This window comes from Rhinichthys klamathensis, unplaced genomic scaffold (assembly GCF_029890125.1).
Source record: "Rhinichthys klamathensis goyatoka isolate OS25496 unplaced genomic scaffold, OSU_Roscu_1.1 h1tg000989l_1, whole genome shotgun sequence".
In the NCBI taxonomy this organism is placed as follows: Eukaryota; Metazoa; Chordata; class Actinopteri; order Cypriniformes; family Leuciscidae; genus Rhinichthys; species Rhinichthys klamathensis.
This window is the reverse complement of record NW_026607292.1, coordinates 55170-82705: the sequence shown is the minus strand read 5'-3', so window position 1 is coordinate 82705 and position 27536 is coordinate 55170. Positions and strand designations below refer to the sequence as shown.

General features: G+C 38.3%; 1 protein-coding gene across 1 annotated transcript in view; it reads right to left on the bottom strand.

Annotated features, from left to right (window-relative positions):
* The window catches only part of plekhg5a (pleckstrin homology domain containing, family G (with RhoGef domain) member 5a), a 32650-nt gene continuing 5114 nt past the window's right edge, over window positions 1-27536 (bottom strand). The window contains exons 3-19 of the mRNA XM_056244482.1: window positions 16449-16590; window positions 16170-16269; window positions 15050-15110; window positions 14743-14834; window positions 14516-14652; window positions 13495-13655; window positions 6716-6907; window positions 5730-5891; window positions 5044-5139; window positions 4601-4801; window positions 3458-3568; window positions 3053-3202; window positions 2567-2704; window positions 2306-2425; window positions 1919-2167; window positions 1682-1811; window positions 1-1016 (exon numbers count right to left, since the gene is read on the bottom strand). Of these exons, the coding sequence (XP_056100457.1) occupies window positions 1-1016; window positions 1682-1811; window positions 1919-2167; window positions 2306-2425; window positions 2567-2704; window positions 3053-3202; window positions 3458-3568; window positions 4601-4801; window positions 5044-5139; window positions 5730-5891; window positions 6716-6907; window positions 13495-13655; window positions 14516-14652; window positions 14743-14834; window positions 15050-15110; window positions 16170-16269; window positions 16449-16590 (3258 nt within the window). The remainder of the gene's footprint in view (window positions 1017-1681; window positions 1812-1918; window positions 2168-2305; window positions 2426-2566; window positions 2705-3052; window positions 3203-3457; window positions 3569-4600; window positions 4802-5043; window positions 5140-5729; window positions 5892-6715; window positions 6908-13494; window positions 13656-14515; window positions 14653-14742; window positions 14835-15049; window positions 15111-16169; window positions 16270-16448; window positions 16591-27536) is intronic.

The following is a 27536-nucleotide window of genomic DNA, read 5'->3' as shown; positions in this document are numbered from 1 at the left end:
TTACGATGCTGTCAGTGTTGAATTGAGCACCATGGTAGCACGTATCCTGTGTAACTGAGCCACAGTCAGTTTTTTATGCTGCTGATGTGGCTGCTGGGAAAGCACCAAGTCACTTTTTTCCTCCAGACCACCAGAGGGAAGTGTCTCAATCTCTGTAATCTCACAGTCTGCCTGGCCATTGGGGCAGCTGAGGGTCCTTTGCACGTGCCTGGCCTCTGCTCTCCTAAGAGTGCTCGTCAGTTTGCTAGACAATGCTTTTGGATCCTCACGGAGGCCTTCCTCGTCCATCTGGAATAACTCAGAGCTTTGAGACGAATGTTTGGCAAGGTGTGTCAAGCTCTTGCTTACATTGTTCCTGCCAGAGGGGCGGAGAGGACCGGTGAGGCATTGAAGGAGGTCATCTTCGGAGCGTGACCTGAGGGTAAAGTGCTGCAAGTAGTCTGGGCGGGGCTGGACGGGCGAACGGCGCCGCAGCGTTTGGGAACGACAGCCCATGACCCGAGACATCCCAGAAAAGTCATTCTTCTGCCCAAGCTCCTCATTGTTCGCATGGTCATGGTCTAAAACGTAGGACTCATTTACAGTAATCTGGGAGCCATTCCAGGTTATTGAATCCTCCTCGTCACCATCTTCGTCATCCTCAAATCCCTCTTCTTCCTCCCCAGCATCTGTTTCCTCTCCCTCGCTCTGGCAAACCGCTCCCTTTAAATCAAGTTCTGTGATCAGGGACTGAGGTGAGAGAGTTCCATACGCACTGTCTATAGAAAGAGAGCGACTTTCTGCATCCAAGTCTGTTGTGACCAAATCACCCAGACCTTCCAGAGTTTTGCTGTCACTAGTAGAGAAGGAATCTCGCAGGCTTGAAGAATCAGACAGCAGGGGATTTTTTAATGATGCAGTCTGAACAGTCGACAAGGACCCAACCTCATCCGCTTCTTCCATGGCAGCCACGGAAAGGGTTTCTGTGGAGCCATCGGAGTGACTTGGTGAAGGAGAGAGGCTTTTGGAAAAGAAAACTGATATTTATTAGAGTGCTTGATGTACTTTGCTCTTTTACAAAATGTATTGTGCAATTTTTGCATTCCGTTGGATATGAACAGTGTTGGGGGTAACGGATTACAAGTAACTCGGGTTCCGTAATCAGATTACTTTTTTAAAGTAACCAGCAAAGTAACGCATTACTTTTAAATTTACAGAGTTACTTTAGTTTTTCAAATAAGTAATACATGTTACTTTGTTTTCCCATTTATTTACTGACAGATCTTGTCTCCATGTTGAGAAAAATTTGTAGTTCTAGACTTTCGTTTTTTTCATCTGCAATACAGAATGGCAGCACAGCTGAAAGGTTTATTTGAGCTGCACACTCTTCACAGGAGTGAATTTACATTTCCTTCGGCCTTATTTCAATTTTGGTGTAATAGGGCCTTTACATTTGCCCAAAAATAAAACAACAAGCCCAGCCCTGTGAGAAAAAGTAACGCAAAAGAAACGTAACACATTACTTTTCTTAACTAAGTAATGCAATTAGTTACTTTTTAAGGGAGTAACGCAATATTGTAATGCATTACTTTTCAAAGTAACTTTCCCCAACACTGGATATGAACCCATGTTCTTGCCATTGCTAATGCCTACAGTAATAATCTATATACAGTCTCAAGTATATAAAGAATCATTTATAAACAGTACCTCTTGTCTTCTCTGTGTTGTAGTGATGGAGAGCTGGAGGTGGACATGCTGCTTTCCGTCTCATCCTCATCTCTGTCATCTGTGTCATCTCTCTGGGCCTCGGAGCGAAGTCTCTGAAGCTGGTTCTGCATGGAAAAACTCTTCATATTAAAACTAGCAAACAAGCCCAATGGTTTTAAGAAACCAACCATTAGTAACCACACGTTGGCAGTGTGTTATTGAATTCTAATACCTGTGCGTTGTGGATGGCCTCAATCCAGCTGCGTCCCTGAGTGCCACTGTTGGCCTGAAAGCAATAGGAGGCCACTGCACAGCGAAACTCATTGAGGTAGATAAGGAGGAAGCTTCCTGGGTCTTTCAGCTCTCGGCACACTACGTTATGGATGACGAGAGGCTGCCGGATCACCTTCACTTTCTCCACACGCTTCACCGGCTTGGTAATCAACAAAACGTCAGTGAACAGGAAACCGTACACATCCATCTGTCGGAAACAGGAGGTAATGGAGACCGGTGAGAACCTTTTAGACAACTATTGGCTGTAAGTTAAAAATCTATTTCTTACTAAAGTGCACTCAGAAATGCTGGCTCTGTTTTAAGAAATAAAAACAAGAAATCGTACCCTGCTCTCTTTCCCCTCCTTCATCTTCAGTGCTCCCTCTAAGAGCAGTTGACGGGTTTCTTCAGGTGGGGCGCCCATCACTGGAGCGGTCAGGTCAAAGTTATTATATTCCCTGAGGATCTGAAGGATCAATGCATGATGGATGATTATAGAGACATCAAGCAGGTAATGGAGTTGCAACTTGTTTCTTCAGTAAATGACAAAATACACCCAAAATACAAGATCTCATATAAACGACATACGAAAGCCTCAGTGTCTCACCCTCTCCACTTCCTCGCTGGCCCCCTCCACGGCCTCATACGCCTCTATACGTCCAGCGATGGCAGCCAGCTTCTGTTTTTCCTCCCTTTGTCTCATTTGTGAGTCCACACTGTTAATGAAGCATTCAACAGCAGCCACCTGACCAAAACACATATTATTCAATATAGTATAATAATGAAAAAAGATATAATATAATTTAAACTGTGTCCGAGTTTTAATTCCTAGATTTTTTTTTTCTTTATTCAAGAATTTAAATGTGGCCTTACACTTTTGAACCCCACTGTATATTTATACTATACTTATATTCTTTCAAAAATGTGAAATTCTATTTCATAATATTATAGATAATTCCATTCAATTTGGCATTGATTGCCAATTCCAGTGGCATGAATACACTATTGTAAAAAACATTCAAATAAATGATATGCTACTGAATAATGTGCACATGTTCTATTTCAAAGATTTTTGAAAGATTGAATCTCTTACCATTCTGTTAATAGCCTCACGAGTTGGCGGGTCATCCGTCTTTTTCACCACGCTCTTGAGCAGCAGTGGGTATTTAGTGAGTCTTTGATGAGGCTTCACCAACATGTCTGTCAGCTTCAGCCGGTTGCACTGTTTATGAGTTTCTGCCCACTACAGGATGGAAAAGTTTATTGAAAGTCTCATTTGGTGAACAATCATAAACATACAATCACAGCACAAGGAGACCATGAGGAAATCGCTCAGTCATAATGAGGGTGCTGTTACAATACAGGTTATTATGCTAAAGACCTCTTATATATCTCTCTCATATACAATAAACCATCAGAGGTGCCTTTATATTTTCCGCCAGACTAAATCCTTCAAAGGTTAAAGAGAAACCGGATATGGATGGTAATAATTACTCACAGTTACGTATATTCTGAAGAGCTCATTGTCTTTCAGTAAAGTGCGCATGTACTCCATACAGCCCTCTTCTTCCATGCAGTAATGGATATAGGGCTTGAATCTGAAACCAAACTGCATAAAAAAATTAAATCAGGTCAATGAAATGTACAGATCTTAAGTTTTTAAAGGGATAGTTCACTTTGAAATTAATTTTTGGTATGTTTTAGCTTACCTCAAGGGCATCCAATATGTAGGTGTCTTTGTTTCCGCAGTAATTTCAATTTTAATATTTTTAGGTCAAACCGTTCTTGTCTCTCAGTCATATAATGCAGGTCTATGGTAACTTCCTCAAATAGCATGCACAGAGAAGTCCAAATTAAACATGATTTAATGACTCGTAAATGTAAGTACACATTGATGGCCTAAGACACGAAACGAGCGGTTTGTGTGAGAAAACGAACAGTATTTATATCGTTTTTAACACAGCCACGTCCAAGTGATCTGAGGGCGCGGGCGCTTCGGTCTTTTCCGGCAAGCGCCGGAAGTGATCTCTCGCGCGTGTACGTCACTCGTTGTTTACACAGAACAGAGATTGTAGGTAAGACGGCTAATTAAAATGGTACTAATTTGCGCTTATCCAGGATGTTTAAACCGTCGTAAAAGAAAACAATAAAAAAAAACAATAAAAAAAAACAATTGTATGAGTGACGTACACGCGCGAGAGATCACTTCAGCCGGAAAAGACCGAAGCGCCCGCGCCCTCAGATCACTTGGACGTGGCTGTGTTTACAAGAGGTAAAAACGATATAAATACTGTTCGTTTTCTCACACAAACCGCTCGTTTCTTGTCTTAGGCCATCAATGTGTCCTTACATTTACGAGTCATTAAATCATGTTTAATTTGGACTTCTCTGTGCATGCTATTTGAGGAAGTTACCATAGACCTGCATTATATGACTGACAGACAAGAACGGTTTGACCTAAAAATATCAAAATTGAAACTACTGCGGAAACAAAGACACCTACATATTGGATGCCCTTGAGGTAAGCTAAAACATACCAAAAATTTATTTCAAAGTGAACTATCCCTTTAAGTCTTAAAATAATGGAAGTGAATGAGTGAAAATACTAGCGTCTCCTGTGTGAGATATTGTGCACACTCACAGTACTGAAGCCCTGATGTAGTTCAGTGGGGTTAAGCACGGTTCTGTTCTGTCTGGCTTTCTCTAGTGCTGGCAACATGACCTCAGCCCACAGGGATGTATGCAGTTGCACAATGTCCTGAATGTTACTGAAGAGACGCACAGGTTCAACTTCACTCAGTAAACCACTCTCCTGAAGGTTCAGCAGGCCACATAGAAACAGCTGGTGAAAGAGGAAGAGAATGTGTGATTATATCGTGCTATAAAGTGTCAGATCTAAACGGTCACAAGTCACATAAAAGTACCATAAATGCTACAGTCAAAATGAGTACTAGAAAAGATAACTATTGTAAATAACTCTTATGGACTTGGTTGAAAACCATAAGACCTATTTCAATGGCATTATCCCATATTTACACAGACTATACAAGGACGATGCTAATGTATTTATCAGCAGGTTCTTACATCGGTAATGACGTGCAGTTTCTTGATGTAGTCTGACTCTGTTTGCAGCAGTTCCCATATGGCCTCTTGCTGATGGCATTGGCGTCTGGTTAAAATCTACAAGACAAAAATGAAACATTTAAAAACAAAATATATTAAACCCACCCAATAAAAAATATATACAAAAGATTTTTTTTTTATCAATGCTGTTCTTTTAAACTTTCTATTCATCAAATAATCTAGAAACAATGTCTCACAGCACAACTGTTTTCAACACTGATAATAAGAAATAGAGTGATAATGATAATGTGTAGCAAAACAAATGGATTTCATAGCAAGTTGGGTCATTGTTAGTATATTCTGCTTGTCTTGGGACTGATCTGAAAGAAGAGTGTAGTGTAGACTTTGCTTAATAATTACAAAAAATGCACTGTTTTGTTACTTTAGTTACTCTTACAAAACCGATCACGACAAGAGCAATAAAACATCCACCTCCATGACACTGCAAAGACCTAACACAAAAACATCAATGGAAAAACTGAAGTTATAAAACCATTCATAACTGATTATGGTCATTAATCTGACAGGTTTATCGTTGCACATGAAGTCAGATAACGTGAATCCAGCATGTATTATGGGTTGTAACATCCAAATTGATCTATATAAAAATTCTCAAAGCAATGCTCTGGGTAGGGGAGTGTGTTTACCTCAGGATTCTCCAAAAGTTGCTTCCAGCTCTCTTCTAGCTCCAGGTTGGGCTCCTCTTCCCATGAGTCTCTGTGGAACGAGAGCTGCGGTGGCATCTTGGGTAATCCGAACATAGTGTATGAGTATAGCTTACTCTGCAGCTGTTCCACACGATCACACTCCTGAGAAGAGAAATTTAAATATTAAATAAAGTGAAAATAATGTTGAATAATGAAAAAATATTAGGGTTTTTAAAGATTAAATTCATGTGAGCAATAGATAAAGACAGAGCTAATCAAAAAATAGCATGAGAAATTATATATTCAATATTGACAGATAAAAATGACATTTTTAATATAATCTGATAACGATATGGTACTGATATACAGTATTGTGCATCCCAAGCATAACATCAGCTATTCAAAATAAGAACAATTGGAAAATTATATCTTTATTTTACCTCATATGCGTTATGTTTAATATTAGACACAAAATTATTACTCATATTATATATTAACACTATAGTGTATTGTTTGCAGCATGGAGTAAATCTCAAGACACATTTAATGATCTCATAAGCCATCGTCACCCCAAAGCAGGCATTGTTGTCCATACCGGACCAACGTCAAGCTATTATATGGGATTTTTACAAGAGTCACATAGAGAGGAAGAGGTCCCGGCCTGAGCTTTGACCCCAAGTTTACACTCCCTACACAACCAACCTAAATCTCTAGGGCGTGCAAACAAAAACATACCAAAGGTCCCTGCACGTGAGGAAAAACTAAGTGTGGACTTATAGGAAAGGTCTACTTGTACATTTTCCTGTTTTTGGTCCACTGTTAAGTGGAGCAATACTTTGACAAATTGATATCTCTTCCTTAGTGGTTAAACACTTGCTCAAGTGTGAAATGCAAAAAGCTTGCCAAGAATATGTAAGTGCTTGTTTTGCATATGAGAAAGAGCCTTGCAAATGTAAAACAACCCTTGGATGCTCACAGATGCTGACCTTCCCAAGAGAGCCGTTTCCTGAGTTGGAACTGAAGAGGCCGCTGAAACGGCTGGCAGCGCGGTTCCTCCAGCGGTCTGTACCCGTTATAGATCCAGGGAGAGAACCACTCAACTGGGATACAGAGTCTTGATTGGGGACACTGGCCTCACCCAGAAACTCCGGCATGTTCTTTCGCCGACGCGCTTGACCCTGTCACAGACAGAAAGTGAGAGAGAGATAGAAAAAGAGAGGCAATGAGAAAAAGTATAAGTAAACACAGAACAATGTTTGAATTGAGGCGGGGGCTGGGGTGGCCTTGGACCCCCTATAAGAGTTGAAGGACAAAACAACACAAGAGAAAAAAATATTTATATATATATATATATATATATATATATATATAAAATTGTTATTATTGATTCTATAATTCAAATATTAAATAAACTATTAAAAATTTAAAACTAAAACAAAAAACTATTTTTGATTGATTATTTACACACTAGACACAAATTAACCTCTTATTGCTTTCTGAAAGAAAAAAGAAAAAAAAACACTGACAGAAATGTTGCATATTAAACTATTTTATTTGTACTTTAAGAGCAGCAAACTAAGCAAGCTGAATTGACCAACAATGTAAAAATAGTCAAAGAGGAAATGCATCTGTCATACAAACTTTGACAAGAAGTCAAAGCAGCAAACTTTGTGAAGTCGTCGGGCTAAAGTATGGAATGTAAAGTGCCAGAAGTAGCCCGGCTCTGACAGGTGAGGAAGTGCAAACAAAACACTCAGGACATGTATACGTAAACAACGACAGGTCTGTTTTCAGACCATCTCTGTACATTCAGGGACATCTTTCACTTGGAGATGGGAAAGAAAAACTTTGTTGACCTTAGGGAGCATATTCAGCTGTCAACAGGTGAAAAGGCCATGTGGGTTTTGCAAACATTCTCCGCACAGAAAGGTTGAAGCATTAGAGACTTGACTGACAAGAATTAGTGAACCCTTTGACCCGAGCGAGCGAGAGGAACCCTTCGGCAAAAACAGGAAAAGAGGCAAGGCATGTCTCGGAAAACAGGGGAAAGGCTTTTCCCCGTTCACGACAATGGAAAGAAATGAAGAATGCATGAGTGTAGTGGGGAAAGCCACTCAATATCCCTTGGGGCTCATTACTTGGACATTGTGTTCTGATGATGCCTTTCTTTTCAGTGGAAAATGCAATTACAATGGGTTAAAAACAAACCTGGCATTTTTCGTCAGAGAAAGATCTTGAAGATCTTCAGGCCAATTCATTCGTCAATGTTCTGGGACAATGCCAATGTTTCTGAACAGACAGAATGTTCTGTGCCAAAAGCCAATTTGTTGCTTACCCAGATCGATAAACAATTCTAGATCAAGTCAATATGCACTTAGCTTTTTGCTCTGATCAGATAAATTCACTCACCAGATTTCTGATTTCTGAACAGCACTGATCAATCAATGCTCCCCTACTTGCTGCATATGACAGACCATCCTGGTTGCAGAAAACTAATTAAAGTCATCCTTCAAAGATGACAAGCTCATTGTCTTGGTCTATGCCCATCCGAAGAACCTGTTTGACTCATTTGTTTGCCTAGTTTCTTTCTGAGGAACACAAAGTCAACATTGCACCCAGCCAGCATGCGAAGATGTTATATTTCCAAGAGTTATCAGAGAAAAAGTAGATTTTGGCTTACACTAATAAAATTCCTTTTAAAACAAGCCAATATGCTTGATGAACCCATTCCATTTCTTATATTTATAGATGGAGATGGAGAATTCAATTATGAAGAGCAATGCAAGCGCTGCGGCTGCAGGCAACATTTCCCCCCCATTTATTCCCAGACAGGCAGTCGTTGAACATTCATATTTGATTACAAAAAGGTTGAACCATGCAGATAAAGCCTGACTGTCAAACACAGAAGACAAGCGATAATAAGCTCACCGTAGATGTCAGAGGCATTTCCAAGGCAGTCCACAGCATTGCACGGCATCAAAAGAGAGCCAGGCCCATGCTGCGCCCAGATTCAATCTCCTACAACCTGCTTCCCTCCTGCACCCTCACAAAAGCTACATTGATGTCAAAGGACTAATGCATTTAAATCCACTTCTACAGGCCCGTCAGCTTGCGCGTATACGTGCGTGCGAGTGAACCTGAAGGAGGCTGAGAGGACTGAACGGTAGAACGCTGCATTGCTGAGGAGGGCTGGCCGGGTGTCATAGTAACTGCAGAATCCTGCCCTCCTATTGTGTGAACAGGAAGAGAGGGAAAAGGAGCAGGGGAGGAGGAGCTCCTTCTGCTACCTCAGCTACCTCAAACAACTGATCCTGGCAGCGGCTCGCTTTAAAATCAACAGCGACATGAGCTGACTGCAAAACAACGTTTACTGCACATCTGCTGTGAATGCAAGCAAACGGTGAAAGGGATTTTCAATGCTGGGCAACGTACAAGTCAAGTCATTTAGTAATTTTCACGTTGTTTCAAAGTAGTTTTACAGAAAATAGGGATGTTAATGTTTATAATATCTTCACGCCTTATAGTCACATTTAGTAGATTAGAGCTGGGCGATAATATAGTTTACATTTTGCTACAATACAAGCAATCAAGCAGTTTAGATTTTCTATATAGTATACATCACCCTACTCGTATGTATACGGATAAAGTTGGTCAATCTTACATATCCAACTTTATATAAAGAGCTGGGTGCTAATATAGTTACATTTTGCAATGAAATAAAGTAAATCAGGCAGTTTATATTGCTTTACATGAATGTACTATGTATGCAAGTAAAGTAGGATGCACTAAATATCCCAATTTTATAGATAGTTTACATTTTTTGACAATATAACAATCAAGCAGTTGAAATTTGCTATATAGTACATGACGCTTAAAGTGCTGGCATGCAGTTTATACAACAATAAGAACTGTTTAAATGTGCAAAAATAATTAAATATATTTTCTTTATCAGTTTGGTAAGACAAACTGGTCATGGGTTGAGCCAATGTTTCTGTTGGGATGCTCAAACAGTGTCACGGTGACACTACAAATGGCTTTCTTCTGCATAAAAATAGGACAAGTTCATCCAAAAATGTACTCACCCTCATGTTGTTCTAAACCTATACGACTCCTGTTTTTTAGACTCCATTGACTTTCACTGAATGGACAAAATAGTTGAAACATCCTTCAAAATATCTTCTTTTGTGTTCCACAAAATAAAAACGTCATTTTTGAAACGACATGATGGGTGAGTAAATTAACACAGAATTTTATTTTTGAGTGAACTGTCCCTTTAAGGATAGATGGTCGATAAAGTGTTAAATATGCACTGTGAATATAAACACATTTGGGGTCCTGCCTTCTAAAGCACAGCACACAATTCTTCACTTTGTAACAAATCCAAAGGTGACTTAAGTGACTGTGACTAATTAGGTGCTAATGTGCATAACATCCTAATTTGCATTTTGCAGAGAGTCTCTCAAAAGAACTGTCCAAAACCAACATTAAGATCAGGTAAAAGAAAGCAAGACGGGAAAAACTCTGCCGAGCTCTCTTTCATCCTGTCAAATCTTATTGGGATACATGTGCTGAGGGGGATATTAGTGCTATTTAGTGCTTTTTTATATATAAATATTTTGTTTGTGAAGAAAGACTATTCAAATTCAACAGTTTTGTTTGTGTAAAAGCACTTTTGCTCATGCAATATTGCTTGCAGAACATCCACAATGTACCTCTTTCAATACGTTAGATGAGGTGAAAACAAGGCACATTTTACAGATAAAGAAATAAGGAAACACTAAACATTAAAGCATTACCCATTCCAGGTGCTTCTCATGGTTACCGATTTACCCAGATGTCCCCAGTAAAACACACCTCTAATCACATGATACTGCATAAAGAGAGCAAGATAGTTTAAGTTTCAGTTTCCCACAAAGGTTAAGGACCTAATGATGATAAAGGGAACTACAACATAAAAGTGGTATATTTCATTTTAGTCATAAATCACACCAAAACTAAAAACTATAATGATAATATGAGGGAAAAATGTTATCTGATATATCAGAGGGGAAAGCAGAATGTAACAGTTATAGGTTGGTTTTATATTTTATATGCATTATAAAAACATACATATTTTATATGGCTATATTTTATATAGCTCATTTGGATTTACTGTATATTCCAGTAAGACAACAGACCATTTTCACCGTAAAAGTGAATATAAAATAATATAATATAATAAATCATTTATTATATTATATTATATAATTTATAATATAATATAATAAATTGATTTAAAACTAGCAATTTAGATGTTGCCACATTTGTATATTTTTCTAGGTTACCTGATATTTTTTTAGAGAAAATAAACCGCAATCTTCTTCAATCTTCTCAATCTTATTAAGCCTGCATACTGCACATTACCTTGCCTTGTTTAGTATCTCCCGGTGGATACGTGGGGCTGTTAGGAGGGGTCGGTGTAGCCACAGGCTTGAGGTTGGGAGGTAGTGCGTCCACAGCTTCGAAGCGCTGCACGCGGGCGGCCACCAACCCCGTAGTGTGAGCCCTGTGGGCATGAATCCGAGGAAGCTCATTCAGAGGACTGTAGTGGATCAGCATTCCACCTGGAACCTCGGGGAATGTTGACATGCTGGGCACATTCCATGTCCTCTGACGGAAATTCAGCATTTCCACGCTGGCACAGGTTTCTTTACCATGCAAGAGGATATAAGACGTAAAGATCCAGATGGCGCAGTTCCAGTAGATCCGGTTTTTTATGATATCTTGAAAATTATTTAGTCCTCTTCAAGTTAAGGCATTGTTGAAGAAAAGAAACATAATAGATCATGGCTGTATTCAAATCCACCTCAAAACTCCCTCAAAATGACACAAAACTTCTGGATTTTTTGCTCTTCTTTTTCTTCTCTATCTTCCCGTGTTGTTTCTCTCTGCTTGTGTGTTAGTCTTCTGATCTGACCTTTGATCTCGGTGCCAATGCTGAACTTCCTGCCACTCTTCCAGGCCGCTCTGTTCCACTTTGTGCCGTCTTTCGTTGACACACACGACTGTATTTCCAGATGGAAATAACAGGCTGTAGGGCACTATCTTATCATTTCTCTATGGCTTGACAATCACATTTATGGCTAGTTATGTAAACCTGACCGGCTAGGACACAGTACCCATCTGACCTCAGTACAGTAAAAGCAACCTTGCAGTACAGAAAAATAATCGCTTCATTACATCTTTAGAGTGAACTGCACCTGTCATTCTTAGTTACAAATTGAACCAGGATCAGTATGTATGAGGACTGAAGGAGTACAAATACATATTGTTGAATTAACGAAGTCAGTCTTTCTTAAAAAACAAAACGATTTACAGTAAGCATCAATGGATCTATTCGTGTCTTTCATGTGAAAGGTAAAAAAGGAAGTAGTGAAAAAATAATCCAATCTTTCCGACTAATTCCACTGGATTTTCCATCGGGGACATCCTGGGTGAAATCAGTTAACCTTGTGCTCCACTGAACTGCTGATGATGCAGAACTTTCGGACAGTCACAAGGAAATAAAATCTCATGAGCTTCGAACTTTGCTCCTGTTTGATACCGTATGCAAATGCTCCATGGGAAATGGAGGTGGATGAATTCAGCACAGGCCTAAAAACACATTTGAAATTTCATACAGGGTACATTACAATGATGTGTTTACTTTATTGGGAAGGTTTATTGTTCGATTTTGAGCTTGAACACTCAGGCTGGCACATGCTGCTCAAGTGGAAGTCGAGTCCTTTGGCAGCGTGATCAGGATTTCCGAGACACATCCCTGTATTTAAACAAACTCAACCCTGAACGTGTCTCTGATATGATCCTAAAAAAGGGTGGCTGGTTTAGAAACATTGTGGTCTCTAACTGAGAGTAATACTGGGAATAAGTTGCAGGTGGCAACACAACATTGTCACAAAACAATAATTCAGTCATTCACAGGATTTGCGGTAAGTACTTGGCTTTGGAAAAAACATTTATCGTAATTATATGTCACAATCGTGTTTGCACAATGGGTGGAATTGATGGGTTTCAGATGATAAAAAGTCATGTACTGTACACTCCTACAAGAACAGTAAAATGATGAAGGAAAGGTAACTGGATGTGATAGAAAAGCTAGAATGAACGAGTGGAGACTGGGGCTGGATGTCACACGGTTTACTCTGGTGAATATTTACTCAGGGTTAGCTTTTTTTGAAAAGTATTTTTCACATACGCTGCCATTCAAAAGTTTGGGGTAATTTTTTTTTTTTTTAAAGAAATAAATTCATTTATTCAGCTAGGATGCCTTAAATTTGAGACTTTTACACGGATACAAATAATTTATATTTTAAATACATACTGTTCTTTTGAACTTTCTATTTTACTTTACTAAATTGCACAGGAATAAATTACATTTTAAAATATATTAAAATACAAAACAGTTATTTTAAATTGCAATAATATTTCACAATATTACTGGTTTTACTGTATTTTTGATCAAAGGACTTTTGACCCAAATTTTTGAACGGTAGTGTACCTTAAAGACTTTATATTTAATTATAATATTATAATTATAAAGTTATAGATTTTCATCGTTAATGCCCAGGAAATAAGGTACACTTTACTAAATGTGGTAAGCTGTCACCATGGGACATTTGTTAAGGCTTTTCAATAAAATCTAAAGAGATAAAAGAACAAAACAATTAATGAAACTTCTCTTGTGACAACTAGCCCAGGTTTCCTCTATAAAGAGAGAGTGACCTACCAGGCCGACTAGCAGGTCTGCCGCCTCTCGGCGTCCCAGAGAGCCATGCTCTGCTCGGTCAGTAGAGGAACTACGTGTGCTGCAGGACCTCATGATAGGCAGACTAAGAGAACGGGGGTCTTTCACACACCTCTCTACCCTCAGCTCCTCTCCTGGTCGAGCTGCACACACACACAATGGGCATTTATGCTTGCCTGAAAATTTATCATCAAGTGATGTCACAGGAATTCATCTAATTTTTGATTAATTCTCCTGTTGATAAATAGTAAAAATTCTTCCATAAAATTATTCAAATTGAACTATTTAATTCCTTTGTAAGGTCAGACTTCTCTTTCTCTCAGAGTGCTTCATTCTTAAATCATAATAAAATATGATCATATAGTATTTTTTTTCATCATGCCATCACAGAAACATCTAAATCATGACATGTCCTTCCATTTTCCTGAGAAAATGACCCGTCAGTATAAAACTCTCCTTTTCTGATAAGATGCTACATTGAGAACCACCACTCCCGCTCACAAATCAATTATTCAAACTTTCAAACCAAAATCCATTCTGACTGTGGCTATATACATGTAGATTTTGATTTAGTCTTTATAAATCGTTGCTGGAGTACCAGTAAATGTCCAATAACTTTTCTTTCACTCTTTAAATATTATTATTGGACATAATCTGCAACTGTTAGCAACATTAACCTAGGGACAGTTACCCCAAAATTTAAATGTTGTCATTTCCTCACCCTCATGTTGTTCCAAACCTGTATGAGTTTCTTTCTTCTTTTGTGTTCAACAGAAGAAAGAAACTCATACAGGTTTGGGACACCTTGTGGGCAAGTAAATGATGACAATTTTCATTTTTGGGTGAACTGTCCCTTTAAATGAGCAAAAGTGTTTATCTCTTTTCACTCATTTTCTTAATGTAGAAATAGAGATATCTGTAATCGATTCTCTAATATTTCATTTCAGTCATTTCTATTGATTTCACAGTATAGTGCTTGGAAGTACTGTAAGGAGGACATTACCTCGTACTCTGAGGTAGTGGCCACCGAAGCGGTAGGCTTCAAATCCCAGTGAAAGTGGGGTATTGGACTGATCCAGGAACAGGTTGACACGTGACAGCTCGATTCCTTTTCTTTCAAACACGGCTCCCAGGACTTCTCTGAAACACAAAGCTAAAAGGTCAGCTATACATGATTCTAAATGCATTGATTTGTTTATTTTCCGCCACCTAGGGGTACAAACAAATCACCTCAAGGTTTTCTTCTTCACAGCTGGGACAATCTCCATGCTGACGTCAATATTAAGGTCAAACTTCAGAGTGAAGCACTCTTTGCTAGGATCCTACAGGAGTGAAGAACGAACAATCAGCTTATGTTTTAGGAAAACAGTAATCGCAAATACAAACTGATTAAATCTTCAGACAAAGAAAGGTCAAGAGCACTGACTCAGAGGTACATCAAGTCCTAAAATCTTGCCAGCAAAATTAAATCACTTGTTTGAGAAAGAAAAATGGCACACAGACTTAATAAAAATCAGATCTCTTATTCTTCTCTTACATCTGTGTGTCGGCGTCTGGTCTTCTTTTTAACCAATTTCATTCCTCCACTCCTGCGATCCCTGAGATAAAAAAAAGAGAAAAAAAAGAAATGATTGAACCTACAATGAATGCCATGGTTTTTTATCACAAAAAATCATAAATTCAGGCACTAGACATTGTCATTTATTTCAGCACAGCTCAAAGACGCACTTCTGCCATCCACAGAAAGCAGGAGGCAAATGAAAAGTTTTCTATTGATTACATATTTTATTGATTATAGAAGCAGTAATGCATCAAATGGTGATGAAGCAATATTTTAAAATAATTACATAAAATAATTATAAAAAATAAAATTCCATAATTCCAATAACTGAATGTTCTTCATGGTCTTCCTCATAATTTACTTCTCTAGTTTGTGATTACAGGGTTATTATAATTATTTGATATACATTCATTATATAATATTTAAATTACTAAAATAATTGTATTCATTTCTCTGACTTTCCAGGTCTAGAAATCACACTTTTAAAATTGCCTCATGCAGTATATCCAAACAAAAAAGAAACATGATTTCAGCTTGCATCATTATTTTTAGCTGTTGCTTCTTATTTTAAATCTTGTTTTGTTTTATTTTAAACTATTCTACGGCCACCTTGGAAGTGTGCTACAGCCCCCTAGTTTTTGGACGCGTTTGCAATGTTACCTGATTTGCATCTTTGCTTTAGTGACTTGCGTACTAAAACAATGCAGACTGCATGTGCAAATAAACTATTTTGGGAGTTAATTCATTCTTAGTGAAATCCCCCCCGTGTGCGTATTGACCAAAAATTAGACGTGACGTAAGCTAAAGCTACTTAGTCTTTCGAATCGAATTACTAAAGTACTTCACATTGCCTGCCAAAAACAGTTTGTACCCACTCATTTATAATGCTGCAAACTCAAGAGTTCAGATTTATGCTCTTCGTTCCATTTCCTAAAGTAGTTTGATCACCAAAAGGAATAGATAATCCTATCCCAGATGTTCTCCAGGGGATGACGCCACTGGAAAGTACACAGACTTCCTCTTTCATTATAACAAACCCAAGCCTGTGCCCATAATGGATGCAAGAATCGAGGGATAAATGTGAAAAAGAACAGACCCTAGGTCAGCGCATCCATCCTCTCCGTCCTCCATGTCAGAGGGGGGACCGGTGCGAGGTGGACAGGAACGAGTGGACACGTTCCGGGCCAGGATGGAACCTGTGGGCGAGAGGAAGAAAAGCAACTCTAACATCCTGCCAGAAGCTGGTAATTAGAATTAACTATAAGTGTCATCCTTGTTTTGAAAGCAGCTGACAAATATTTTCATTTTTCATCTGAATTAAATTGGCTGAAACAAGTGATAGGTTGAAAAAGAGAACAGATAGAGAGAGCTTTACCTTGTGGCTGCAGGTCAAACCGTGGGTGCCTGTCAAACAGCATGCCGTCACGGGCGACAGGATGGCAGTTTGAGTCACATGACTCACAGAGGTGCAGTGGGCTGCCGTCTCTAAGGTTCTGACACGATGGGTGGTGGCAAACCTTAGGCATAAATCAAAAAATAATAATGTCAAATTTGAAAAACACAGCAGTGTGAAATCCAAATATAATTGGCAGTATGACCAAAACCCAATTTTCTTCTAAATTTAATGATGATGGGTGTTTCTTCAACTATGGGCACTTTTGGCCCTGGAAATGATAATAAAAAGCCTTTTTAAAGCAATTTTCACACTCTTACTTGCTCATTTCATTTGTCCTCTAACAATTTCCAAATGTGTATATTCATACTCTTTCTGACTCTGAAATTCTCAAAATTTTAAAATGCAATAATCTGCATTTTTATGATTTCCTTAGTTTAATAAAGCCAGGGCCTAACTAAGACAATGGTTAAATAAATTTACACATAAAAGGAATTTGAAAAATATCAAAAACAAGGTTTGATCTTTCCATAACTTTAATGTGACCTTCATACTGTATAACAAAAAGAAAAAAAGTTGAAATTTGAATAAAAATCAATAATGAATTTGCATTAGCATTCTTACCAAAGGCCATTTCAAACACAAGTTCCATAAGACCAACAGCAGCAGGATATAAAGTGTGGAAAGATAGAAAAAGAAAGGGATTAAGACCTCCTGGTTATGTGCTTCCTTCTATTGTTCTCTTGATATGCTTCACAACAGAAGCAGCACACACTCAGACAGCGAGAGTCATCCAAAAACTGAGCCGTCATGAAAAGCAGTGATTTTTCTCCTTATGGCTACTTATCAAACAAGTTCAGGTTCAAATGAAAACCCCTCAAAATATGTTTAAGCACACATACTCAAGCTAAACCTTCTGAAGGTGCCAAAACAAATGGTGAGGTAGTGACAAAGCACCTGAGCACTTTCTGAGAGAAAACCACAAGAAGTGAGTAAGCAAGACACAGCATGTGCCAGCAAACCCCAACAAACAATAGGAGACAAAAAACAGGGAAATGGGCAGATTCTAGAGGTTATATAATCGCAAAAGCAGCAGTTTGAAAAATAATCGTTATGACTTGCATTCATGATCAATTTTATATGTATATATTACCAAAGTAGCTTCCAGCTGGGGGAAAATAAAGCCAGATTGCTGCTAAATAAGGCTAAATAAGGTTGAGAGGAACTACTGCCAAGCCAAACTGTTACTTTATCCTACCTGGAACCTTTTTGTCTTTGTCTTTGTCTTCTTATTTGAAATGCCTTTGCAATGAGTTACAGTAAGGAAAAATTATTTTGAAAGCCAGGAGAAGAACTCCGAAAGTTGAAACCATGCCTTTTCTTCTCTTTTAAGTTGCCATATTTGTTTCATACTTATAAACATATTAATTGTGCGGTACACAAAAATTATATTAATTTCGAAGTAAAGAAAAATAACAAATCCAGCAGCCATTGCTGCATCTTAATGTGCAATATAAAATCTCTCAGGTGCGTCACTGCTAATAATCATTTCTGTGCTGTCAAAACTGAATTTTCAGCAGCCATTACAGTCAGTCACATGATCCTTCAGAAAACATTATCTTATGCCAATTTGGTGCTCAAGAAACATTTCTTATTATTATCAATGTTAAAAACACTTGTGCTGCTTAATATTTTCGTAGAAACCCTGAAACATTTTTCAGGATTCTTTGAATAAAGTTCAAAAGAACAGTATTATTTGGAATATATATTTTTTGTAACATTATAAATGACTTTACTGTCAGATTTGACTTAATGCACCCATGCTGCATCCTATGAGAGAGATTAGGAGAGAAAGTCAACTTTTAGTATCTGTGAACACTAACTAGCGGTTTTTCCATGTCCAATGCAAATGGCCAACATAATAATAAATAAAAAAAATTATGATATAATAACATTCACTTTAATTTGAGTGAATAAAACAAACATATTATTTTAAGAAACAATTACTAAAAACAAAACACTAACATCTTACATTAACATCTTTTTGTAAAGATCTTAGGCGATCATTCAGCTGTAAGCCAAATGGCACAGTAACGTATACAAGGCCTTGTTGTGAGCGCAAAATCCATCTTTAGTTTTGCCCCACATGATCTCAAGAGAATGCCACGTTTATAAAATCAGCTTGTGATTGTCTTGTGAAGTCGTTAACAAAGGGCCTGGAGAGGATTGAAAAAAGTATCACACCAGTGCACGCACACATTTAAAGGTCATTGTAGAGATTTTACACAAGAAAATTATTAAAAATGACCACAAAGTGAAATATTTAACAAGCACTACAGCAGGACACAGAACAAAAAGCCATTGAACGAAAGCACACAGCAAAACCTTAGATACCTCTTAGATAACTAAGAGAGAGAGAGAGAGAGAGAGAGCACTAACTCGATCATCAGAGGCTATGCCTCATTTCTCTGAGACCTTTCACACATCTGTGTTAAATAAATGCAGCACTTCACGCAGCTCAGAGACTTTTTAATAACAACCATAAAACCTCAGCTGCCGCCGTGAAATAACATACAATAATGCATTTATGACACACACCTGATCCTGGTGTCACACGCATGTGTGTGTGCACGTCTGTGAGCGCCTGCCTTTCTCTCTCCCCCCTGAAGTGACAGCTTCTCCGCGGTCCGTAAGAATGTCAGCGAACAACGTAGAGTCTCGGGACAACTCGATGCTTTGAGCGCCCAACAACCCCCTTTCTTGCTCTCCCCTCTTCCACTTCCCCTGCTTCCTTCCTTTCTTACTGGCTGCTTCTGAACAGTCTGTGAGTGTGTGTGTGGTGATGTAGGTGATTCAGATAGAGCAGCTGTGTGTACCGACTAGATCTAAAAGAGGGTGTTAAAGAGTTGCGGTTTTCCAGCCACACCCGCTCCCACTGATTTTGCCGTGCGCAAACACAGTTGTCCAACCACCCATATAAAAAACAAACACACAAAGCTCTGGCTCACTTATAATCTTTCATTGCATATTCTCATTCCCTGTTCTCAAGTTTAGTTCTGTCCTTTATCATCTATCTACAGTGATTAGATGAAATGTACCTTAGATCAACAGCCACCTGCAGTATTTAGACAAATGCATGCATATAATATTAGTGATAAGGCATCGGCACGGTAGTTTTAAAATAGGGGCATTTTAAGATTATCATGCAGCATTAGTCTTGTCCATCTGGTCCCTTTAAGGCAAGTCTGTCCACTCGGTTGCCATGTTGATGACAAACATATAAGTACAGCTCCTGCCACTTGGGAAAGACAGAAATTTGTCAGGATTACCAGCTAATTAGCATGTGCATTCTAATTTAAAAGTGTTCATAATCTAATCATAATCATCATCATAATCTAATTTTAATTGTCTTCTTTTATATGCAGGTGGTTCCAGGCAGTGCCGTCGCAGGTGGGGTGCGAGGCCCTGTGCGAACTTAAATTGCGAGGCCCCTCCCAGGCTCTGAACGTTAGAATAATTGGCTGCGCAGCCTACTTGCTAGCCTTGTCCGCTTACATGAATTATAAATAAACATAAAAAACGAATAGGCTATTTGCAGTATATTAAATCGTCTTTGACCTAATTATTTGGTACTGAAATTACACACTCTGTCGGCTCTGACGGCGTTGCATCACGTGCACCTGCGCAATAAAGCCTATGATTTCCGAAAAAAGTACTATGTCAACTAGTGATATCAGCACAAGAACTGTTGAGGAATATGCAACTGATTTAGACAATTGTTTTTGTCATGATGTTATAATAACTGACAGACACTATCATTTCAGCCGCTCTGTGCATCCTTGCACAGAGCGAGGCTGAAGCTCAGCTTCGCGGCTGAGACACGAATATATTTTTCAAATGTTTAAAAGGTATTACATTCAAATCTGTTGAATAGAGTGCAAATTTAGTTCGTGGGTAGATTAGATAATGATAAGCGGATAATCACCCGTATGGAGGTCATTAACTTTTTTTTTTTTTTACTGGCTCAAAACAAATACAGCACAATTACGCAATACCGTCGTTGCGTGCGCCTGCAGTTATAAACATGATTATTACTAATTGGCATATTTCAATGCCAATTCTTATATGTTCATTCATATAGCCTACTCAAAACAGACGGGGCAACCTAACGCAGACAAGTTAGCTCACCGTTTTTAGGTGATATGCCATGTTAGTAGTCGAGTTGTGAATATGCAAACTATTGCTTGCAAACTTTGCATTCGACTTTTTTTCCGTTATCTATTTTCGTAAAATGCTGCCACACTGTCGGTGTCTTTGACATGGTAAAGGAGGACTGACAGTAAATTAAACGCTCGCAATTAAATTAATATTCAGCAAACCTCCATACCAATGCCTTCGTTCTAGTACTTTCTTCAATCTGTCTCCAGTGGGTTGGGCTAATCCAAAAAAGTGAAAACAAGGGGGGTGTTCTGAAGACAGGCTGTTACCTGTGAAACAGGGGTGCTCTGAAAACACCCCCATTAGCAATTCGTGCTTTCCACCTGATGAAATTAACACGTCAAAAAATAAAAAAATCCAGAACATATCGACCAATAAATCGACTAATCGACTGGGAGATTACAGCCCTATGAAAAAAACCCTTAATTTGTTGGAGGGAGAAAAAAATAAAAACAGCAGGATTGCGAGGCCCCCTAATGGCGCGAGGCCCTGTGCGGTTGCACAGTTCGCACAGCCCTTGCGACGGCTCTGGATCCAGGGGATGTGGACGGTTTCAGACAAACTCTGATTGCGTGTTGCAGGACTAGTCAGTAAACACTAAAGAAGTGACCGTAAACACATTAAACGCAAACAAATTGTTTCAAACCATTTCTCTCACATCTACACCAACCAGAGCATGTGAGCGGAACGGTGTGACTCTCTGCTCAATATTCCGCTATATGCCAGTGCGCTCCGTCACCAACTGTCTCCTGCCATCATCTACTTAAGACTCTTCCCAGAGTACACCCCTGCAGGGGGCTGGGTCATGTGGTGTCAGGATATCCTACATAAAAACAGAGTCTTTGAAGCCTGCGGCTGAGCTTACATCTACCGAATCCAGAATATTACAGTATCAAACCCCCCTTTTTTTACTCTCTTCATCCTTCCTCTCTTTCTTTGTCAGCGCTTTATATAGCAAGCTGATGTAAGGCCTAATGATGACTTAGTTCATAAAATATTGTGCCTTAAAGTCACAATAACAACAATATGCAAACATACTCACATTCAAAGATCTCATATAATCTGCCATTAATGACCTCAGAAAAAACAAGACTATACAAAAACTAAACTAAACAGCAAAGGATGTGAAAGGTCAGGCAAAGCATGCCCCACTGACGGCATTCTCTCAGAAACATGGGGAGACAGAAGTGTCATCATTTCCAACAGCTAAACGTCACACTTGTAACCATTTCCTGTTTTTACTCAACTCTGAATCCACAAAAACTTTCTGTGGCCACGTCTCTCGGCCTTCCCTTATGAGGACTGGGATGCGTAAGAGGACTACAAGTGTGAGCTCACTGTTTTTCTCTCAGTGAACGACGGGAAGCACTCAAGCATTTAAAAAATTTCATGGGTTAAACAGGGTCACACGGTGAGGTTGAGTAAGCATTAGTAAATTACATTCTATACAGTATATGATATGTACGTAGTATCTAAACAATATCTAATTTAATTTAAGATCTTAATTTTTTATTATATAATAACTTTAAATAGAATCGTTTTCTCCTTTGTTTATATATAAAGACGTATATTATGTTCAGATTTAGATTTTTTTTTAAATAGTACATTGATCCCACATGCTCATCAAAACTACTGACATTTGGCTTTATTTTGAAGCATGTCGTCATTACACGTGCCTATGCCTGAGGCGAGGAAGATTTCGATACCTCATGCAGAGCTGAAAAAGACTAATTTTACACCTTACGGGTCATGCATTGTGACCTTATTGTTCATCTAGAGTCTTAATTCCTGCCTGGTGACATCAGAAGTCTCCTTTAAAGGAGTGAATGAGAGAGCGGAGAGCTATGTTTGGCAAAAGAGAGCAAACAAGGAGAGAATTAAAGATCTTAATGTTGACAGCTGGTACAGCATGAAATACGAGAGGTAATATAGGTTGTCTGATGAGAGAATAACTGGAAGAAAAAATTAAATCAGTTCATTTTAAGTTGAATTTTGTAATTTCTACCTCGATTAGTGGCATAAAACAGTATTGTATACAATGACTGTTTCCAAAAAGTTTCACAAAACACTCCTAAGGACTTCCATTGGTCACTCAAACAGATAGCCCCGCCCCGAATTCACACCATTGGTTGAGCCAATCTTGCCGGGAAAGGTTATTCAGTATTTTTCGGGAATTTAACCTACAAAAAGATTACTTATGGTTATGTAATATGAAAGTATTTTAAAATCCAAATAATTACACACTTAAAAGGTGCAGTATGTGAGATTGACAGCTAGCGGTTGAAATGGGTACTGCAGTCCAAATTCTAAATATTGGAGAGAGCCCTCCTGCTCAGACTCGACACTCACGCGGGTTGCCAGATTAAGGACAAGCAACAGGAACGAGTGGAATTGACAATGGAATGCGAGGAGACTTACACACTGTAAGTTGATGAGTTGATATCGCGTTTTAATATGCTCCCATTCATTGAGATTTTTAAATGGGTGCGGAGGCTTTTTAGGTCGGGTAGAATCTGACCCAGTTTGTTCGCTGGATTCCATGGCTGCAATATGATGTGTTTTCCGCCAACTGGCAACCTGTGGTGGCGAAATCCTATTGGGTAAATTGGCAATGTGCGGTATTGCACAGACCAAAACAAAAAAAGACATTCCGACACGGAAGCAATTCTCTGAATTGTTTTTCAGAGAAACGAGTATGTGAACTCAGCATGTTTCCTAAATATCTGCAAACATATTATGGTATTTGTATGCTTTAGTACAGTCAAAAACTTACATGCAGCACCTTTAACTTTTAACAGAAAATAAAGAAAGATAAAAATGAAATTTAAAACATAGTTTGATTTCCTGCAGAAATATTAGTGGCTATATTAATCAATTTTGCAATCATTAAAATAATTGTAATTCAGTTTAATTAAACTTTATTAAATTAAAGTTAAAATCTGCATTTAAATGTGGCTTTCCAAGCACACACACACAAAGTGAGTATTATTGCTCCATCTGGTGGTTGAAAGTGTAAATGAGGCTTCACAATCCAAAGTATTCCACGAACACCGATTTACTCCACTTTTCAATTATTTTGTCCTTGAAATATTTCAGGCAGCACTGTAAGTTTGGATTCTTGAATGCGTGTCTCCCGAGACTGCTGTGTTACAGGTGTGAGTTCAGTCTGTTCTCACACTCAGCTGAGAGAGACAAAGCAGTGACAGAGGAGAAACAGCACAGATCTGCTGCAGAAGCTGAAATAATACCTTCAATCATATTAACGACTGTGAACGAGTTTGAGAATGTACTATTTTTAAAAGAAAAGTAGCACAAAAGAAGGTATTATGAAGTGCATTGTGGTCCAAACAACATTGACTTTCACTGTATTGACAAAAACACTGACATTTACCAAAAAATCGTGTTCCTCAGAAGAAATAAAGTCATACCGGTTTGGAACTATATGAATAAAGTATGGCAATTTTCCATTTTTGGTTGAACGATTCTTTTAATAAGCTCTTTTCATGGTTGTGAGCTTCTTGATGTCTCTAAAATTACATTGTTAGGAAAATCCATCACGACGGGATGCCAGGTTAACCTCAAGCCAACAGATTAAATATATTATTGAAGACTGAAAAGTAATTGACCTACTTTTCTAACTAAAATCAAGCCTTTGAAGCCAAGACATTGGCAACCTTGTGACAGGGCGGCATTCTGGTATTTTCATGAAGAAAGTGTTTGAAAGACACCATTATCCACCTGGCTCCAGTTTAGTAATGTCTTGGTTAGCAGCACATTCATCTTTTACAATACAAATTACAGTCAGCTGCTAATGTCTGTGTTTATTATAGTGCAGTCACTGTTTAGTCTGTGTTTGTGTAAGGGAAGAGGACGGTCGGCCTATTTCGCAACTTTCACACATACACACACACACACACACACATTTACACATGCACACAAGCATGAAAATGCACACACATAAATGATCGAAGTAAATAGGCATATACATACACAAACTCTCATGCTGTGTTAAAATGTTACAGATCCTGTTCTATGTTAATATTGTGTGGAATTAATCAGTAATGGATCTAGTTTTGTGACGTAGTATGTTTACACACAAGAAAAGAGCCAAACTTAAAGTCGGCATGAAACGGAATTTGCGATATTCTTTTCTTCCCTATTGTGACATATCTGAGTGGAACAGCTTCTCGAACAAGAATAAATGTAGGGAGGGACTATGAAGAAATGTTGTTGCAAAGGGGAAGTTACTTTGTTTAAAGATTACGATAGCACATGAATTTAAAAAAATAATTATGTGCACATATAAATCATTTATGATAATAAATACTGCAATATTCCATAAAAAATATATGAATTGTCAATTTTGATTTCATGGTGACTTTAAAGCTGAATTGTGTAATTTCTTGCTCCTATCTACCATTGGTCAGAAAAACACATAGCCCCTCCCCCAAACTCATGCCATTGGTTGAGTCATTGTTGCTGGCCGGGATGCTCAAAGTCAAAGTCAAACAAACACTCAAAGTCAAACATGATGGTTTGAAAACTCCACAGAGCCACAGTGTTTACACTTGTTTTCAGGGGAAATAATCTATGAATTGCTTACTTATAGGTGTCTCTGAGATAAGAGTTTTTGAACACTGAACAAATAAACACTTCACCTTTAAATGTCAGTTAGCAGGATGAGCAGTTAAACGTCAACAGCAAACTATCGTCATCATCTTTGTGTATTTTCACCTCTTGACCCCTTGCAGGAGACAGGAAGAACAAACCTACATGAAACTTGTAGCCCACAAGAGATGAGCCACAAAGACCCCAAAACATAAACACGCACATACGCACACTTGAAAACTCCTTCGTTCTTTTCAAATAAACAAGAGTTCCTCTCATCTTTCCATATTTTAAGGGTAATGACATAAGTGTGTTCCTGGTTCAGATAAAAACATTGGGTACATTAAGTTAAGTCTGGCTTCGATCAGAGAAGACTAGAAACAGAAGTGTTTACCCAGAGACTCTTTTCAAAAGCTCACTAAAGTTCAGAGGACACTGGCAGAGATGTGCAGACAGGAAATGTGGGACACCAAAAAAAACAAGCAAACATCACTGTGATGTACTATAATGAATCAGACATGCTCCGTGTAAACAAACTTTATCGGTTTCCTTTATAAAGGGGTTCTCTGTATCCACACACAGTTTGAAGAAGACTGGTACTGGTAGCCTGCCTCTTTGGTCTTACTAGACAAAAGACTGTTGATCTCGCAAGCCAGGTTTGATTATCTGCATTATTTTGACCTATAATTGCCCATTCAAATATGAACTATAACTATCTGACTTACATGTAAGCCAAGCTGCAGTTGTTTTTATGTGATGTTTAGGGGTGAAAAAATAAAAATAAATAAATATATATATATATATATATATATATATATATATATATATATATATATATATGAATTGCCAGGTGATAATTTCTTATTGTGGCAGCCTGTTACATTGTAAACAGATTTTATTTTTCATTAATAATAATAATAATAATAATATATAAAAGCTTAGTCAATAGAGTCATTGAATTCCAATGATCATACTTAATTTCTTTTTTATATATATATAAAATAAATATATATATATATATATATACTGGTCTCTGTTTTTGTCCAATTCAAACACTGTTTATATTAAACCTGAAGATCAATACATTAGCACATTACTGCGGCACCATTGTAATTGACAATTTTAAAGGTAAAGGAACACCTGTTAAAACACAAAAGTGGAAAGTGTGGGTAATGAATAGGCACGGGGTTTGCCAGTGAGGAAAAAATGTGAGTGACTGATGTTTAAAAGAAGGAGGGACACTGACTCTTTAGCTAAACCAGTTTGGCAATGAACCTATGACAATAAAAAGCAATCAAAAAAGTGTCACCAGACTAGATGTATTACATTTTAACAGACAAAAAGAGAACAGACATAGGAACAGAGACAGCGTATAAAGGGAGAGAGAGGAAAGACAGGAAGGGAGAGACATAATGTGTTTTGTTTAAGTGTGTTTATGTGCGAACAGCCTCATAAACGAAAACGAGCGAGCAGTAATCTCACTTTTCCATACACGCATCCCCAGACTCCCAGGAGAAGGCTGGTGAAATGCCGCCTATAACATCACATCCGTCCTCTCGCCACTGAACTTTCAACAGTACAAAGACAAAGGCTGTGTCCGAAATCTCCACTCAAACCACTACTCCCTAACCCCTATGTAGGGGGTAGGGAGTAGAGCACTATATAGTGAGCTGAAACACCACTTTCGGACACTACTCGATCGTCTCTCGGCGCCGTTGATTAAACGCGCCATCATCTGTCAGCTGGTGCCGAGCCAGCTCTGGGCTAAATAGATTTTTTTTTTTTATAAATACATTACATTATATTGAGCTTATTTCTCCAAAATTGTAAAATTAAAAGTCATTTCTGGCCGTTTCTGTTATAATGCGTTCCTCCACACATGATTATAACTTATAAACATAAATAAAATTAATACACATAATTCATATATTTTCATTTTCGCGCCACACTGTTTTCTCTTGCCTGTCGACATTAGGGGAAAAAAAACAGATCTAGTTATCAAATATCTTGCTCATAATACTCTTAATAAAACAGCTTTTAGACTCTGTGGAGATGCCACTCAATATTTATCTTTTTTGTTTGTTTGTTCTCGTGATTCAGAAGATTTTGCGGATTAGCAAAAGAAACAGGATTTCTAGACACAGAAAACGACGTGCTTATACGCTAGCGAGACGTCGTCAAATTGTAAGTTAAAGATGAAGATGATGCTGATAGGTCTTTTACGATCAGCGCAATGCATGATGG